Genomic DNA, 19,652 nt, shown 5'->3' with positions numbered 1-19,652 from the left:
ACATACAGCAACATCACAGGGCAGTTCCCTCTCTACTGAAATATTGCCTTGTGCTTATTACAGTAGATTTTTGTGTCAGACCTCTACCTTCATGGCATGCCAGAGTTCGTGAGCATCGTAAGATGGTGGTAGGTACATGAGGCCAACCATGACGTCTTTGAAGTGATCTGAAAGCTTCTCCTTCAGGTCACCAATTAAGTCCTATGGATGAAAAAGTAAATACTTTTATTATATTAGTTACCAATTTTACAAGAGAAATGGGATAATTACAGAAAGTCTTCTATTAGGATTTCCTTTTCTATGTCACTTCATGTAGTAAAAAGCCTGGCTTTGAGATATATATATATATAGATATATGTATATTATATATATGGATTATAGGAATGATGGACTTGAGGGTTTGAAAATGACTGATGTAACCACATCTCTGCATTAGACATCATCTACATGGACATTCTAGTTGTGTAAATATAAAATGATTTTCTTTCCCTAATCCCAACACCAAATTCTCTGTTGATCTCATTATGAAAATAACTAAATACTGAAACCTAAAAACATTGTGGTTGGGAGTTCTTAGTTTTCTTGTGTGGAATTAATGAAACATTAACCCTTAACTAAAATATGCATTTTATTCTATAATTGCAACAGTGTCTGTTTAGCAGGAGTTTCTGGTTATACTATTGCTAAAAAGCTTGTGTAAATGAATTGACTAATCTAAGAACTTTCATCAAATAGCCACTTTAACTTTTTTTTTTTTTAATTTTGAAAGTTAAACAATTATGGAGAAAAACCAGCATGCTGAATGTTTGTCCTTGAAATACATATTACAAAAATATGAAATTGATCATTTTAATGTTAAGCATCTGCCTTCGGCTCAGGTCATGATCCTGGGGTCCTGGGATGGAACCTGGGATCCAGCCTAGAGTGGGGCTCCCTGCTCAGTGGGGAGGTCTACTTCTCCCTCACTCTCCACCTCCTCCCTGCTTGTGCTTTCTCTCTCTCAAATATATAAATAAAATCTTAAAAAATATAGGTTAGATGTATTTTTGTAAGGTTACAAAGATACCTGAAAGATGTTTAAAACAACATTTCTTGTTAAAATATATATGGTATATTCAGTTTTACTTTAAAAATATGCAATATTTTAGTTCTGAGGTGATTCAATAATAGAATTCAAGTGAAAGATGCCAATGAGGCACAATAAGCTTTATTATAATAAATATAAAATAGTCATAATTTCTATTTTATTTAGTATAATCTGACAATACCATTCCTGTATTGTGGATTTTCTTTTTGGCAAACAAAAGTATTTTTCCATAAGGTGGTAACTGGTAATATGGAGAATCTGTTGAATTTTTGCTAGGGTCAGTGCAATTCATTTAATGAACAATTAATACATGTCTAGAGTTGTGTCAGGTGCTTGGAGTAGATAAAAGAAGCATAAGATCCCCTCTTCCATAGAACTTATATTCTATTTAATTCCCTCCTATGCAACATTGATTATTTCTAATTTCTTTTTTTTTTAAAGATTTATTTATTTATTTATTTGACAGACATAGAGACGGCCAGCGAGAGAGGGAACACAAGCAGGGGGAGTGGGAGAGGAAGAAGCAGGCTCCCATCGGAGAAGCCTGATGTGGGGCTCGATCCCAGAATGCCAGGATCACGCCCTGAGCCAAAGGCAGACGCTTAACGACTGAGCCACCCAGGCGCCCCTATTTCTAATTTCTTTACCAAATAGTTGTTCAGGTGATATGAGCCAGACACTCTTCTAGGTACTGGGGCTACATCAATGATTAAAACATATATATGTGTGTGTGTGTGTGTGTGTGTGTGTGTGTGTGTGTTATATACATATATAAACATATAAGCTTGTGAAATAGGAGCTCAATTTTTTTTTTTTTTGAATGAAAGATCACAGTCATTCAATACTATTTGATTTAATACTGTTTCCAAGACTTAGTGGTAGGTGCCGGAGAAATGCAATAGAATCTCCGTTTTCAAGGAGATTCACATTCCACAAACCCAGAGATAACATAAGTAAAAATGTGAGCTAACACACTTTCTAAGGCTTTCAATATCATTTTTCACAGCATAAGATCCTAAAGCAGTAGTAATAAACGGTTAGAAGAATTCAGATAAAAGATCATAATGGATTTATAGGATTAGGGAAACAGGTCGCTTTTAGACCAGGAAGGACAAGTAGCACTGTGACAGGAGATGGAGAAGCCATTAATATGATTAAATTTATGTGTCAACTTGGTTGGGTCACAGTAACCATTTGAATCAGTAAGCTTTGAGTAAAGCATTATTCTCCAAAATATGGGTGGCCCTCACCCAGTTAACAGCTTTAATAGGAAAAGGCTAACCTTCCCTGAGGAAGCGAGAATTCTACCAACAGACCACCCTTGGAATTGAACTGCTGCTCTTCCCTGGGGAGTCTCCAGTTCGCAGGCCTACCTATGGGTTTTGAGCTTGCCGGTTACCACGACCATGTGAGCTAACTCCTTAAAATCTCTCTCTCTAGCTAGACGGACAGGGATAGAACATGTCACTCTCCTTGAACTGCTTTCCATTGCTCTTACAAGAAATTTTGAGCTCCTTATTATATCCTTGCTATAACGTCCTCCGTGATTTGAACAGGGAGAGAGCGAGTGAGGGAGAGGGCTTGAGGGAGAGATTTTTTTTTCCTTTCATTTGATACGTAGGAGGAGTAGGTGTGGGTCTGGATGGCGGGGCAAGACCAGGATGGGCTGGGATGTGCTGAGAGTCAGAGGTGGCTCAGAGGACCGCTGAACCAGGCCTGCGGCCCGCGCGGGTGAACCACTCCCCCCAGAGGCAGCCCGGTCTCGGTCTCGCGGGATCTCGGAGCTCCTCCACGGGATCTCGGAGCTCCTCCACGGGAGCCCAGCGCCCTCAGGGGATTCCTGTGATGAGAGACACTTGGGTGCCGCAAGTGCAGAGACCGTCTTCCCAGGCTTGTCCGTAAGGAGTCTGGCTCACACCACCTATCAAGCAAATGTGCACATACATGCATTTACGTTGGTTCTGTTTCTCTGGAGAACCCTGACTAATGCCCGTTCGAAAAGGTAAGTCAGTCAGTAAAAGAGAAGGGCGCAGCCGGGGGTTATCCCTGGGTCTGCGTATGTGTGTTTTCATATGCGGTGTGAATAAGTCAATCTGAAGGGACCGAAAGATCCACTTGAGGAGAAGATGAGTATTAAATTAGACTTACAGCACAGGATTATGTGATAATTGCATCTTTGCTCCTGTGGGAACTCAGGAACCAGGGCGGTTTTTGGTGACAAAGGAACTCTAAGCCTGTGTTCCGTTAATTCACCGAATAATTATGCTACTTAAAATGATGATTTTTTAAAAAAAGCTTTGAATTATTTGAGAAAGAGAGAGAGAGTGTGTGCATGAGCAGAGGGGAGGGGCAGAGAGAGAGGGAGAAACAGGCTCCCTGTTGAGCAAGGAGCCTGATGTGGGACTCCGTCCCAGGACCCTGCGATTATGACCTGAGGTGAAGGCAGACGCTTAGCTGACTGAACCACAGAGGCGCCCCCAAAATAATTATTTGTTTTCTCAATATGCGTTAGCAAGAGATACGAATCTTGATTAATATTAGCTACTTTAACTTTAATTTCTACTATTTAAAATTTAAAATGTAATATCTTTTATGTAAAAACAAACAAACCTGTGCCCTTGAAATTATTTCCACAAAAACTTTCCCATTATTAAGTTGTTTTAAACATCTAGGATACAATACTGACTTCTTTTCCTAATGGTCTCTCCCAGATAAAATTTTAAGAAAATGCTTTTTTAAAAGGAATCACATATTCATGTAGGGAATCTAACAGAGTCTGCAATAGACCTAATAACTACATTTTATTTAAAAATTACAAAGTAATTTTAATCACCCTTACTCTTCCTCATCTTTAAGTCAATTCTACCTTGCATAGGTGTTTTGAGGGTGAAGTCAAGTAGGTGTGGTGGTTAACTCTTGACAACCTACACTCAAACTTCAGCTTTCCCCTTAGGATCATGCTTTGTGTCCTAGACATGTAAATAGAGGACTTAACTCCCCAGCTATGCTGTCCTGACTGGGCTTTCTTTGCTTTCTCAATCGTCTGCCCATTCACTCTCTCCCATGCCCACCTGTATAGCTCCTTCCCAGTAGTGAGGTCCTAGCATAGTTGGGCTAACACATGTTTGAGATGTTTCCTTCAATATGGCTTGTAATGTGGCTCTTTGTAAATTTGCTCTCTTACTATAATACAATCAACTTCAAAACTGAAGTTAAAAATATATGTGGAGAATCCCAAGTAGTTGGAAGTTAAAAAATGTATTTCTGCATGATCCAAGGATCAAATAATAAGTCATAAGGAAGTCAGAAAATACTTTCAAATTACTGAAGGTGAAAATACAACATGTTAAAATTTGTGGGATGCAGCTAAAACAGTGTTTGAAGATAAATTTTTAACTTTAAATATTTAAAAGAAAAACACATGAAATAAATGACCTAAGGTTCCACATCAAAAAAACTAGAAGTTAAATTAAATTCAGGATAAGAAGGAAGAAAATAATAACAGGATCAGAAACAAATAAAACAGAAAATTGATAAATACTAGAAACTTTCAATAAAGTAAAAATCTGATTCTCTAAAAAGATCAGTAATGTTAATAAAATTCTAATTAGATTGATCAAGAAAAAAGAAAATACAAAATATCAATATTGGAAATGTAAGAGTGGCATGTAGAAATACTACAGACATTAAAGGAAAAAAATATTATGAACACATTAATGCCACTGAATTTTAAAAATTTAGTTGAAATGGGCCAATTTGTTGAAAGATACAAATTATCGAAGAAAATTCAAGCAGAATTTTACACTCAATGTGGATTGCCCTATATTAATTAAAGAAATTGAATTCATAATTAACCCCACCTTGCCAATCTCTAAACCCCAGTGAAATCATTGATAACATCAAACATTTAGGGTAGAAATAAAATCAACTCTATACAAAATCTTGTAGAAAACTGTAGATGAAAGAGGACTTCTCAATCTATTTTATGTGGCTAGTATTGCCCTAATAACAAAATCAAAAGAACTTCACATGCAAAGAAAATTGCACATTGATATTCCTTATGAATGCAGATGCAAAAAAATGTGTGTCCAAATATTTATAAATCAAAGCCATCAATATAGGATATATGTCAAAACAATGACATGTAATGACCAGGAATGCAGGGTCAATTTACACTTGAAATATCAATAAATACAATTCCTCATTTTAGCAGTAAAGGAGAAAAGCTGCATGATATCAATAGAGATAGCAAAAGCATTTAAAAAAGCTTAACACATAGTAAAAACTCTTAGGAAAGAATGAATAGAAGGAATTTCCTTCACGTTGATAGAGGGCATTTATAAAAACTTTAGAGTTGAGTTGATACCTAGTAGTGAAAAGTGAATATTCATGCCCTAAGATTGGGAACAAGGCAAAGATATTGCTCTTACTATTTGTATTTACCATTATGTGAGAAGTATACACCTAAAAAGAAAAGCCAAAACTGTAAATTTTGTAGGAGAAAGCATAGGAACAAATCTTTGAGTGTAGCACAGAATTCTTGGATAGTACATAAAAGTAACAATCCATAAATGAAAAAAAAAACATGAGGAATTTGACTTTATCAAAATTAAAACTTCAGTTCTTCTAAGAAAACCACAGGTGTCATTTCACATATCTGACAAAACACTTGTGCCCAGAAGATATAAAAATTTCTTAAAACTCAATAATCAGACAACAACCTGATAAAAATACAGACAAGGGATTTGAACTGAAAGTTAACCTGAGAAAATAAGCAAATGGGAAATAAGCCCACAAAATGCTTAACATTAGTCACTAGAGTAATAGGAATTAAGGCCACAATGAGATAACACTACATATTCTTTTGAGTGGCTGAAATTGCAAAGACTGATAATATCAGGTACTGGCAAGGATGTGGATCGTTTGGAACTATCATATTTGTGAAAACTCATCAAGTTGTACTGAAATGAATGTTTTATATAAATTATACCTCAATATTGTGGATTTTAAGTTTTATTTTAACATGTTATTTTGGCGTCTACAAAGTGAATATTTTCTAAAGCTTCAATTTATTTAACTCTTCCAAATAGAGTTACTTTACCATATTTATGTGCTGTACTAGTTAACACCCAGTTTCAAATTATCATCTAATTTAGTAGTTTTTAGCATTTTTTTCCACACTAGAATTATACACTGGTGCCATAAAGCAATGATTCTTTAATTGGGCTGGGTGGGGTGGGGCATATGAGAAACTTAGGTGAGAGGAAGAGTTTGTAAAGTTATTCAGATGAGTAATATAATATCCTGTTTGGAGATAGTATGCTTGTTCTTTCATTCCAACTGAACTTTACTGAAATGGAGAAAAACAGGACATACGCAGTTAACTCTAGTTCTAAATAAACATTGAATTGATTTGGAATTCTGAATGTTTTGAAAGCTGAATGTTTGAATTCCAATGTCCTTTCTTGTTCAGAGAGATAAGGTCCTAATAGTGGAGATTTAAGCAGAAGAGCTTGATGATTATATTAACCACTAAGATTTAATGTTTACTATATGTTAGACAGGATTCTGAATATTAGAATAACCATAATAGTTCATTACAACTCAGAACTATAAACATTCCATGATATAGGTGAGAAAATTGTGGCACATAGAGCTTAAGTAGCAAGTTCCATGTAAATAACCAAGTAAGTGATGGAGCTGGGATTCTGACCTTCTTGTCTCTTTTTCCATGTTATGTATGCCATAGAAAGCCACTCATGATATATCAGCAAGGTGATGAACATAACATATATGTGGCAAATGTAGTATTTATGAACTTTTAAATCTAGTGGCAGTGCACTGAAGGTTTAAATGCAGATGGATCGATGTAATATACTTTTATTGGGACAAGATAATGGTAGCTGGCAGTTGATGAAAGGTAGAAACATTAGAATTATCATTTCTTATGAGCCTTCCTCTAACTCTAAGTGAAGTTGATTATTTCTTTGCCATTATTACTCTATCTTTGCATTTATTATACTAGATTTTTCATGACTATATTATATGCATTTATTTCCCCCAAAAGTCTGTCAGGACACAGACTTTCATATAAATTTTACTAAATCCATCATTGATCTCTAGCACAGTGCTGAGTATGGAATGTGCAGAGTATATAGTATATATAATTTGTAAATGAATATATAAATAAGCGCAAGAACAAATGAATGAATGTTCATTCATTTCGAGAAAAACCCTGTTTTACTGATTATATGTAAAGGATAAAGTCAGTGTTTAAGCTGACATTGTAAGTCATTTATTTATCTTTAGTTAACATATCTGTGATGACCATTCCTCTCAAATGTTTATAACAACATCTTCAGTTACTCTGCATATTATGCCGTCCTATGTATGGTAATACCGAACACAGAGCTATGTATTCCACTGCACACTGAGATTCGTAATGCCACTAGATGGCGCTGGTATATCTTTGTTTTGTAACTCAGGTGTACGTGCGTGCGTGTGCGTATGCACGGCTTTGGTAAACGGATTTTATAAAAGATGTCAATGAAATTATGTAATTTCTGTGAAAGAAGCAGTATCAGATATCAGCTAATGCCATTAGAGTGTACAGGTTCTGGAGGTAAAGTATTTAGGTTTGAATCCTGACTGTAAAGTGGCAGCTGTGATTTCAAGCAGGTTACTTAACCTCTTTGTATCTGCTTTTCTATCTGTAAAGTGAACGTAACAGCACATCTACTTCACTGGTTGATCTAAGTATAAAAATATTTAACTCAAGTGAAATTTTTAAAATATTTTCTGGCACATATTAGGTACTCAAAAATGTCTTTTTATTTTCCTCAAAAACTACTAAATAATTTGCTGCAGATCAAAAATGGCTAATAAAAGACTGTCTCCCTCTCTCTCCTCTATCTCTCCACATCAGAATTTTGTCTATTAAATTGTATTTCTCACAACTTTTATGCTATCCAATTGTCGGTATATTCTGTTGTCTCTAACTTAGAAATATATCCAGAAACTGAGGATTTCTTTCCACTTTCTCTGCTACAACCCTCATCCAGGCATCATCATTACTCCCCTATGTTAATGTAATAGCCTCCAAATGAGTTTTCCTTCTGTCTTTGCACCTTACAGTCTCCCCTCAACACACCCTGACAGTGCAATCCTGTAGATATAAAAATCAGATCAGTCACTCCTCTGCTGGAAATGTCCTTTCCCACTCTACACTCCAGGATAAACTACAACTGCTTTGGTGTAGTTGATCCGAGATTAAGCAATCATGCCAGGTGTTTTATTTCATGCAAATGCCAATGTCTTTAAAGTGACTCACAAGTTACACAATATGTTCTTGGTCACTTCTCTGCCCTCCTCTCCTACTATTCTTCTCCATGCTCCTGATTTCTCTATTCCATCTACAGCCAGCTTCTTATTGATCCTGGAATAGCAGACGTATTTCCACCTCAGGGCCTTTGCTTTTGCCTTTCACTCTTCTGTGAGTGTTCTTTCTCTAGATATCCACATGCATCACCCCTCACTGTCTTCTTAATAAAGCTTGCCTTTGTCACACTATTTTAAATTATACCTGGTTTCCTAATACTCATTATGTTTCTCACCAGGCTTTGTCTTTTTTTCCATAGTACTGTTACTTTCTAACATGACACATTTTACTAATTTTTTTTTTTTATCTGCCTCACCCAGGTAGAATGTAAGCTCCATCATGGCAGGGTTTTTGGTCTGTTTTATTCATGGCCATTTCACCAGCCCATAGGACTGTGCCTGCTACATAGTGAGCCCTTAGAAAATTGATATACAATAAATAAATGAATGAAGACTACTTATAATTCAACAATTATTTGTTTGGAGTCATTCTTGGCTATTCAAAGATGAACAAGTGAAGGTCTGTATCCTCAAGCAGTTTTATTTAGTGGAGGGGGCAGAAACACAGGAATTATAATTACCTTGCAATGCAAAATGTGCTAAGTGCTATCATAGTAGAAATAGTATGATATAATCAGGACATCTGGAAGGAGATATTACTTTCTGTGGGGAGGATAAATATTGAATAATATGTTTAAATAGCTAAACTCTGCATGTTCAAAGAGGAGCCTTCAAATAGGTGCTCTAATTAAAGCCTTTAATTTTCACTTGGAGTTATATAAATAACTTTGTGGATGCAACCTTTAGAGTGTTACTTTCCCCAGCCTGACTGCCTCTGCTTTCTTGTTTGTCAAAGATTTGCCCTAAAGGGACTCTGTGGGAATCACAGCTTGGCCTTGCATTAAGCTAATGAGTACTTGCTTTTCAAATTGAGCTATTCTATGCTGCTGATGAAACTGTAGATTACCCATGGTGCAGCTCTTCTGACCACTCCATTTAAACTGAAAGTAAAATCTTCCTTGTTTAAACTGAAAGTAAAATCTTCCTTGTTCCTCTTACCTTTATATAATTATGTGTAATCAGGGGCAAGAAGTAAACATATGACTAACATGCTTGTCTGAATATGCTCAGGGGAACATTTTTATCTACTCTTAACTTATATGCCTTTTCCTATTATCATAAAAAATGATACTTGCTCTTTAAACACTCAATGATGTAGGCCCATATAAAGTGTGCCTTAGAATTTCTCTTAATTGTACCTACCCCAATATTCATTGTATAAATACTCACATGATTTTATATTCTATCATAAAAACATGTGTGCAAGTTGCATTGTCATCTCACAGTGGTAAGGGAATATTCTTTTGAACAGCTCCACTTTATAGATGTTTTCACAGTTTACTTAATGATTCAGTTTTCAGTAGAAATTTGAGCTAATTTTTGTCTGGTAGTGATGATAATACTTTGGTCTTCTGGAGAAACATAGTATATGAAAGCTAAAGTCCCCCCCGCCGCATACATTACAATAACAATAACAGTCTTTTAAAAATATATTTAATCTCAGAATAAAGAGAAACCCTTGGGTGTAAAAACCAGGGGATAAATGAAAGCCAGAGGATAAGCAAATGAGCTGACCTTGGAGATGACCTTGCAGGTGACTGGGGAGAGTAGGGGTTGGTTTTGATAACTATTTGTTTTGGGTTTCAATGCCCAGTGTGGGACATTATATGAGGACAAGAGAGCATTTATGGGGCCAGTGTAATATAAGGAACTAAGTCTGAAACCTCTGTGAGGTTGGGAACCTCAAAGGATTATACCCTCAGTAAAAGTATGAACTAGGAAAAAAAAAAAAAAAAACTACCATTCAGCATTGGAGATGAGCAGAAAGCTCACCTTTCATTGTCTGGGTTTTAAGTAGAAGGATATTTTCCTTGAGAATTCAGAATAGTAGAGCTGTGTCTCCCTTGGGCATGACTTTTAAATTTATTCTACTCTACCCACATGAACTGAGACCTCTATGAAGAGAAATCATCATGAAAATTGATCCAGGGCTGGTGATTCTCCTGGGATACCAGGAAGAAGCAAATGCCAAACAAATCTAGAGAGATTCCCTGACTCTCCAGGGGGAAAAAAAAATCTCACTGAAAAAAAAAATGAGCATCACTTTAAAAGTGCTCACAATAAAAATATGGTATATACTTAGAACCAATTTTTCCTGGAGGATAGACACCAGACTCTATAAACAGCAGAATTAAAATCTCATTTTGAGACAGTTGATGTAAATAGGAAAGAACACTATGAAAAAAATGACACTTAAAAAGCAAATAAAATTCTAGAAATGAAAAACTTCTAGAATTTAAAAACACAATATATACTTTTAAAGAGTAGCTAATAAATAACTGAATTGGAATTAATAAATTGGAAAACTACCTGAAAAAAATTATAAGAAGTTTCACAGAAACAGACCAGAAATAGATGATATGAATGTAAGGTTAAGAGACTTGGAAAACTGAATGGCAAGAACAAACTTTTGTTGGATAGAATATACAGCAGAAGAAAATGTAGACAATACCAAGGAGATGCTATTTCAAATAGTATATAGTATGTGAATCCTCAGTTATTTAGATAAAAATACACAAACCTATTGACTTATCCTGTGAAACTGCAGAATACCAAAGATAAAAAAAATCTTAAAAGCAAACAGAGACTAAAAGGTAATCTATAAAGGAAAACTCTAAATGAGAGAAGGGATTTCTCAAAAGTTATCAATGAAGACCAGAAAAAAATTAAAATTATATCTACAAAGACCTAAGGAAAAGTAATTGGGATTCAGCCAAGAATGCTATAGCCTTCTTCTTCTTCTTCTTTTTTTTTAAGATTTTATTTATTTATTTGACAGAGAGAGACAGCCAGCGAGAGAGGGAACACGGGCAGGGGGAGTGGGAGAGGAAGAAGCAGGCTCCCAGTAGAGAAGCCTGATGTGGGACTCGATCCCAGAACGCCGGGATCACGCCCTGAGCCGAAGGCAGACGCTTAACGACTGAGCCACCCAGGCGCCCCAAGAATGCTATAGCCTTCTAAACTAATATTCAACAATGAAGAAAAAAAGATAAAAGTATTCTTAAGGAGAAGACTGAAGTAATTTAACAATCATTTGTTATTTCTGGAAAAAATGCTAAGAAATGTCCTTTGGAAAAATGGCACTGAGACCAGAAACATGGAGTTGGATATTAGAAGAAAAATGAACAAAGACATAGAAAATTATGAATAAAACTTAAGAAGCATTAACTTATCAAAAGCATAATAATGATTAATTTGGGGTAGTATAAAACAAGGTAGAATAAAAGCATTCAACAATAATAGTATCCTGCCTGGAAAAGTTCCCTAGCTCTTATGTCAGCACTAGGTCAAACACGAGGTATTATCACAAGGACACAGCAGCATTGCTACAGAATCCATTTCAAAGATGAACTCATTAAAAACCTTCTCAAATGTTAGCCAACTCCAAATCAGTCAAAAGGACCAAACACTGCCTATGGCCAGAACAAAATGTGGCTCTGACTACTGAGTCAGGAACTCACAAAGTTGAAATATGGTGTCAGACGTGATGAATTTGCCACTTGATGTAGAATTTTGTGTGGGCCCAAGACATTGAAGTTCATTTGATTGAAGTGAGCACAGGTGACACACAGAAAATAAATATTTTGCTTACTGAGGCAGATCCTCTTTATTTCCTCATGTGCCCTTTCTTCCCTCCCTTCTACCCCAGCCTCTACTGCTTTCAGAAGAGAAATAATTAGGAGTGGGACCAAAGTCTTCCTGTCCCATTGTGGACTAAAACATTCGTAATGTCTGAGTATGCTGGGGGACTTTGGAATGGAAGAACTCAATTTTTTTATGAATGTGTTGGATACAGCTGCCAAGTCAGCATTCTATGTGGACCTGTTGGTTGAATTTGGGTCTTCCCCATGGTACAGTATTTATTACAAAAGTCACTCAACAATAGACTGATAGTTAAGCTACTTGATGGATCTTGCATAGTCCCTACCATCCATAGGCTTCTGGAATTGGTGATAATTGATTAACTCAATAAAATTTCTGACTCTGTTTTCTATACCTCTTTCTGATGTACACAGCTTAGTAGGGCAGTTAATCACTGAATGCAGTTTTCCCTCCTGGATAATAATCATAATGAAGTGGAGAAGAGGGTTATCGTGATATTTTGATATAATAAAAAAATATATATTTGATCTCTCTTTTGAGATATATATATATATGTGTGTATATATATATATATATATATATGTATATATATATACATCAGGTACTGCTTGATTTTATATATATAAATTTATATATATATATATATGTATTTGGCCTCCATCCCCCGTGCCTGGCACAGAGCTCCTAAAATCTTGTACTTTTCCGATAGGAGTGAGAGGATAATCTTTTGTTTTTCATAATAACCCCCTTTCAGTCATTTCTGAGTTCATGCTAATAAGGTGATCTTAGAGGAAGGGGGCTGATTGCCAGAGGATTGGGTTGGAATCCTCAGCCCTACTGATCTCTAGGGAAGAGAGAAGGGCTGGAGATTGACTTATTCACCAGTGACCAGTGATTCAATTAATTGTGCTTATATAGTGAAGCCTGTATAAGAACTCTAAAGAGGTTTGAAGTGCTTTCAGGTTGGTGAACACATCAAGGTTCTGGGGAAGTGACCTGCCATAGAGGCATGGAAATCCCACATCCCATCCCACATACCTTGCCCTACACATCTCTGCCATTTTGCTGTTCCTGAGTTGTATCCTTTACAATAACTAGTAATAATAAGTACAGCACTTTTCTGAGCTCTGTGAGCCATTCTGGCAAATTATGGAACTCAAGGAGGAAGATGTGGGAGCCTCCAATTACAGCCAGTCAGTCAGACGTACAGGTGACAATCTAGGACATCTGAAGTGGGAGACAATTTTGTGAGACAGCCTCTAACTTGTAGGGTCTATGGTAACACTGGGTAGTATGAGAATTGTTTAGTTTGAGAAAAATAATCTGCACATTTGGTGTCAGAAGTGAAGTGTTAAATTATGGAGAGAGAAACAGGAGTTTTCCTGTACTTATGTAGATCTATTTTGAAAATTTGGGATTCTATCCTGACCATTTCTAGGCATGATGATTCTTTTCTTTCTCCTAACATTGTCAACTTCAGGGTGTACTGGTTGGTCTACTCTGTGGGTGGCAGTGTGAGCAAAATTGGGCTCAGGATTTCAAACTATTCTAGTTCAGCCACCAGATTATCTCTGGACTGTCATAGTCCTAGATCATAAGGATAATGATATTTAGTTGAGTACATTGCTTGTGTGACGTAATGGCTTTTTAAAAGTTTTATAAAAACACCTTTGTCCCTCCTGCATCTGACCCTTCTAAAAGAAAGTTCTGGGTGTGAGTTGGAAAAAATAAGAAAAATGATGAAGTTACAACTACTGGAAAAGTGACAATTTTCTAATGGTGGATCAGGAACAACAACCTTGGCACCTGGGGAAGGAATACCTGCTCACACCACTTTGGTTCTAGAAAGTATTTAGGACAACCTCAACTCACTGGCAAAATTGTTATGGATGATAGACTTATTCTAGACTTCCTTCTTGTGGGCAAAGGTGAATTCTCTGCCATTGCTAATAGATCTTCCTTTATCTAAAAGAAAACTTCAAACCAAGTAGAAAGGTCATTACTAAAACTTAAGAACAAACCACTCAGCTTTTTAAGATAGGCCTTGATTATTTATGGAATTTGTTGAGTTCATTGGGTCCAGGCCCCTATGGGGGCATGGTTGGAATCAATACTGCCAATTGACCTCCCCTTGCTGCTTGGAATCCTTTGATAATTAAATGCTGTATGAGACAAATTGATGGATTTAGTCTCAGCCTTTGTTAGTCAGAATGATAGGAGTGGCTTGGGGATTGATTTGCTCATAGGAAAAACAGCCAATAATGAAAATGGCATGTAGTAAAATGAACTGAGGTGTGATGTTGTTGGAAGACAAATTTCTGTAGGTCTCATGTTTCTGAATATTACACAGAGTGAGGCACTGACAGCCCTTTGTTCTAGACTAGCTTTCCAAGGATGTTTGTATAGTGAATAGCATCGTAAGATAGAGATGGTGTTTCCCTTATGAGCAATGGGCAGTCATGCATTCTGATTTAAGGTTCTAATCTCATGGTTTCTCTTCTGCAGTGCAGCTCACTGCATGTGCAGGTGTTACTTGGTAATCTTTGCCTTGACTTTTGAGATTGAGGCTTAGTGAACTGGTGCAAAAATTCTGATGCTTTGGCAACCACTATGACTGTGAGTGATAAACTGTATTTTGTCTTAAACCCAGGAGTCTCCTGTCTTCTACTAGTATCTATGTTATCTTGGCTGGTTAGCCTGCTATCTTGTATATCAGAGTCTCATTACCTTTCACAGTTTTTAACAGAAGATTGTACAACATAATTAGAAATTAATCCGTATATTTGGAGAAAATATTTATAGTCTACATCAGAAGAAATACCTTAATGTCCAAATTATGTAAATAACTACAAATCAATAACTGACAAGTTACTGAAAAAAAAATAAGAGAATATAGAGTTAATTTAAAGAAGGTTAAAAGGAAGAAAGCAGGAGGTTAAAAAAACATGAAAAGATTCAACATTACACTTAATCAGGGAAAATGGCAAGTTAAAACCATAATGAGATCCCATTTATATCCATAAAATTGGTCACAACTTCAGAAGTTTTATGAAGATTTAAGAGAAATGGGAAACATTATATATTTATTGCAGGTGGGAGTGCAAATTTACAGGATTGTTTTAGAGAGTGTTTTGAAGCCTAATTAGATCTGGCTTTAGGAGTATCTAATTTTCTTTCTCCTTTCTTCTTACTTCCCTCCCTCCCACCTTCCCTCCTTTCCTCACTTCTTTCCTCCCTCCAGCTCTGTTCCTCCACCCCTCCCTGGCAGAGACTGTATGTTATTTTAAAGACAAATAGTTGCTCAGGTTGTGACAAGCATATACAGAGGTGTTTCTAAACTTCTAAATTTTTAATTGATTTTATCAAAAATTTTCTTGCAATTATTAATTATTTTCCTGGTAGTTAAGTTTCACCAAAAGGAGTATATCTAATCCATTATATATTTGAAAGATAAGGTAGTTGTACATTTTAAATTACCTAATTCATGCTTATAAAAATTGATCTATGATAAATTATGTAATGAATTTAAGCTTTTGAGGCTAAAACTACATCCATCCCTCACTTCTCAAGTAAAAGTTAGGATAGAGGAAAAGATGCCACACATATTGCTGGTGCTAGTGACATGATAATACTACCTCTAAAGTAGCTAAGGTAATTTCTAGCCAGCTACTTCCTAAGTATGTTGATAGTTCAAGATCGTAGATTTAACCATGAAGCTGAGACACAATAAGAAAAAAAGTGTTATGAGAACAAGATGGGTCTGAAGAGTGAACTTGAACTCCTCACATGTTCACATGTCTGTTTTTTTTGCCAAAATTTTATTTAAATCCTAGTTAGTTAGCACACAATGTAATAATTGATTTCAGGAATAGAATTTAGTGATTCATCACTTACATATAACACCCCAGTGCTCATCATAACAAGTGCCCTCCTTAATACTCATCACCCATTTAGCCCACCCCCCCCATCCACCTACCTCCATCAGCCCTCAGTTTGTTCTCTAACATCTCTATCATGTCTCTCTCTTTTCCCCTTCCTTTTGTTTATCATATATGAGTGAAATGATATGGCATTTTTCTTTCTCTGAGTGACTTATTTCACTTAGCATAATACACTCTAGTTCCATCCATGTTATTGCAAATGGCAAGAGTTCAGTCTTTTTGATGGCTGAGTAATATTCCATTGTGTACATACACCACATCTACTTTATCCATTAATCACTCAGTGGACACTTGGGCTCTTTCCATAGTTTGGCTATTGCTGATAATGCTTCTATGAACTTCGGGATGCATGTACTCCTTTGAATCTCTATTTTTATATCCTTTGGGTAAATACCTACTATTACAATTGCTGGATCATAGGGTAGTTCTATTTTTTAACTTTTTGAGGAACCTCCATACTTTTTTCATTGTGTCTGAACCAGTTTGCATTCCCACCAAAAGTGCAAGAGTATTCCCCTTTCTCTGCATCCTTACCAACATCTGTTGTTTCCTGTGTTGTTAATTTTAGCCATTCTGACATGTGAGAGGTGGGATCTCATTGTGGTTTTGATTTCTATTTCCCTGATGATGAGTGACGTTGAGCATCTTTTCATGGGTTTGTTAGCCATCTGGATGTCTTCTTTGGCAAAATGTTTATTCATGTCTTTTGTCCATTTCTTAATTGGATTATTTGTATTTTGGGTGTTGGGTTTGATAAGTTCTTTATAGATTTTGGATACTAACTCTTTATTAGATATTATTTGCAAATATCTTCCATTCCATAGACTGCCTTTTAGTTTTGTTGATTGTTTCTTTCACTGTGCAGAGACTTTTTATCTTCATGGAGTCCTAATAGTTTATTTTGTTTTTGTTTTCCTTGCTTCCAGCGATGGGTCTAGTAAGAAGCTGCTATGGCCAAGGTCAAAGAGACTGCTGCCTCTGTTCTCCTAGTATTTTGATAGTTTCCTGTCTCACATTTTTTGATAAGTCTGGCTAGGATTTATCAATTTTATTAATTCTTTCAGAGAACCAGCTCTTAGTTTTATTGATCTGTTCTACTGTTTTGTTTGTTTGCTTGTTTGTTTCTATATATTTATTTCTTCTCTAGTCTTTATTATTTCCTTTCTTCTGCTGGATTTAGGCTCTGTTTGCTCTTCCTTTTCTAGCTCCTTAAAGAATAAGGTTAGGTTGTATATTTGAGACTTTTCTTGCTTCTCAAGGTAGGCCTGTATTACAATATATTTCCCTCTTAAGACTGCTTTTGCTGTATCCCATGGGTTTTAGACTGTCATGTTTTCATTTACATTTGCTTCAGTGTATTTTTAAATTTCTTCTTTCATTTTCTGGTTAACCCATTCATTCTTCAGTAGGATATTTTTTACTCTCCATGTATTTTTAGACCTTCCAAATTTTTTCTTGTGGTTGACTTCAAGTTTCATAACGTTGAGTTCTGAAAATATGCATGGTATGATCTCAGTCTTTTTAAGGGCTTGTTGAGGACTGATTTGTGACCCAGTATGTGATCTGTTCTGGAGAATGTTCCATGTGCACTGAAAAAAAAGATGTGTATTCTGCTGCTTTAGGATGAAGTGTTCTGAATTAGATCTGTTAAGTCCATCTGGTCCAGTGTGTCATTCAAAGCCATATTTCTTTGTTGATTTTCTGCTTAGATGATCTGTCCATTGCTGTGAGTGGGGTATTAAAGTCCCCTAATATTATTGTATTGTTTTCAATGAGTTTCTTTATGTTTGCTATTAATTGATTTATATATTTGGGTGCTCCCAAGTTGGGGGCATAAATATTTACAGTTGTTAGAGCTCCTTGATGGAAAGACCCCTTAATTATGATATAATGTTCTTCTTCATCTCTTGTTATCTTTGGTTTAAAATCTAGTTTGTCTGATATAAGTATGTCTACTCTGGCTTCCTTTTGGTGTCCACTAGCATGACAGATGGTTCTCCATTCCCTCACTTTCAATCAGCAGATGTCTTCAGGCTGAAATGAGTCTCTTCTAGGCAGCATATAAATGGGTCTTGTTTTTTTTTTATCCATTCTGATACTCTATGTCTTTTGATTCAAGCATTTAGTCTATTTACATTCAGAGTGATATTGAAAGATATGAATTTGGTGACACTGTGTTAACTGTAAAGTTGGTGTTTGTGGTGATATTCTCTGTTTCTTTCTAGTCTTTGTTTCTTCCCCTGCCCCCAACCCAAAGAGTCTACTTTAATATTTTTTGCAGGGCTGATTTAGTGGTCATGAACGCCGTTAGTTTTTGTTTGTCTAGAAAACACTTTATCTTTCCCTGTATTCTGAATGACAGCCTTGCTCCATAAAGTATTCTTGGCTGTATATTTTTCCCATTCACCACATTAAATATACCAAACCACTTTCTTCTGGCCTGCAAGTTTCTTTGGACAGATCTGCTGCAAACCTGATTTGTTTTCCATTGTAGATTGAGGACTTTTTTTCCCTTGCTGTTTTCAGGATTCTTTCCTTGTCTGTGAATTTTGTGAATTGGACTATAATACGTCTTGGTGATGGCTGGCTTTTGTTGAATTTAATGGGAGTTCTCTTTGCTTCTTGAATTTTGATGTCTATTTCCTTCCCAGGATTAGGGAAGTTTTCAGCTATAATTTGCTTAAAATAAACCTATGCTCCTTTTTTATTCTCTTCTTCTTCTGGGACTCCTATGATATGATTGTTATTATGCTTTAAGGAGTCACTGAGTTCCCTAAGTCTACATTTGTGATCCAATACCTTTCTTTCCTTTTTTCCCAGCTTCATTATTTTTCATAATTTTATCTTCCTTATCACTGACTCATTCCTCTGGTTCATCCTTCCTCATCATTGCATCCATTCAGTTTTGCATCTCGGTTATAACATTTTCTATTTTGGCCTGACTAGTTTTTAGTTCTCTTATCTTTTCAATAAGGGATTCTCTAGGGTCTACTTTGCTTTCTTCAAGCCCAGCTAGTATCCTTATAATTATTGTTTTAAATTCTGGTTCAGACATCTTACTTGTATTTGTATTGCTTAAATCCTGGCCATGACTTCCTATTCTTTCTTTTGGGGTAAATTCCTCCATCTTGTCATTTTGTCTGGGTCACTGTTTTGTGTGTGTGTGTGTGTGTGTGTGTGTGAGATTGTTAGGAAAGCCTGTTGTATACCTGCTCCTGAGAGTAATGGCTATATTAAGAAGAAGAAGAGGTCCACCAAAAACAAAAACAAAAACAAAAACAAAAAAAACACTAGATCCTAGGTGTGTTTTGGTCTGCTTATCAAAAGAAGCTAGATCCCACCCCCTCCCCCCAAAATGGAAGCTAGATTCTATTTCCCCTAGAGCTGAAGTTTTGTAGCACTCTGTGATCAGTAGACTTGATGCTTGCAAGGGGTTTGTGCTAGTCTTCTGGGGGTGGGGCCTGTTGTGCTGATTCTCAAGTGGACTTGCTCTAGTGGATATACACCTGAAGGGCACACAGGGG

The 19,652-nt window shown here is 36.2% G+C and overlaps 1 protein-coding gene across 2 annotated transcripts in view; it reads right to left on the bottom strand.

The window, feature by feature from the left end:
• ANXA10 (annexin A10) overlaps positions 1 to 19,652 on the bottom strand; it is an 86,631-nt gene that overhangs the window by 22,899 nt on the left and 44,080 nt on the right. For both annotated transcript variants that reach the window (XM_057310164.1, XM_057310165.1), the window contains one exon: positions 88 to 201. In XM_057310164.1, the coding sequence (XP_057166147.1) occupies positions 88 to 201 (114 nt within the window). The remainder of the gene's footprint in view (positions 1 to 87; positions 202 to 19,652) is intronic.

This window comes from Ursus arctos, unplaced genomic scaffold (genome assembly GCF_023065955.2).
Source record: "Ursus arctos isolate Adak ecotype North America unplaced genomic scaffold, UrsArc2.0 scaffold_11, whole genome shotgun sequence".
Taxonomy (NCBI): domain Eukaryota; kingdom Metazoa; phylum Chordata; class Mammalia; order Carnivora; family Ursidae; genus Ursus; species Ursus arctos.
The sequence above is the reverse complement of the archived record's forward strand: the minus strand, read 5'-3'. Positions and strand labels throughout refer to the sequence as shown.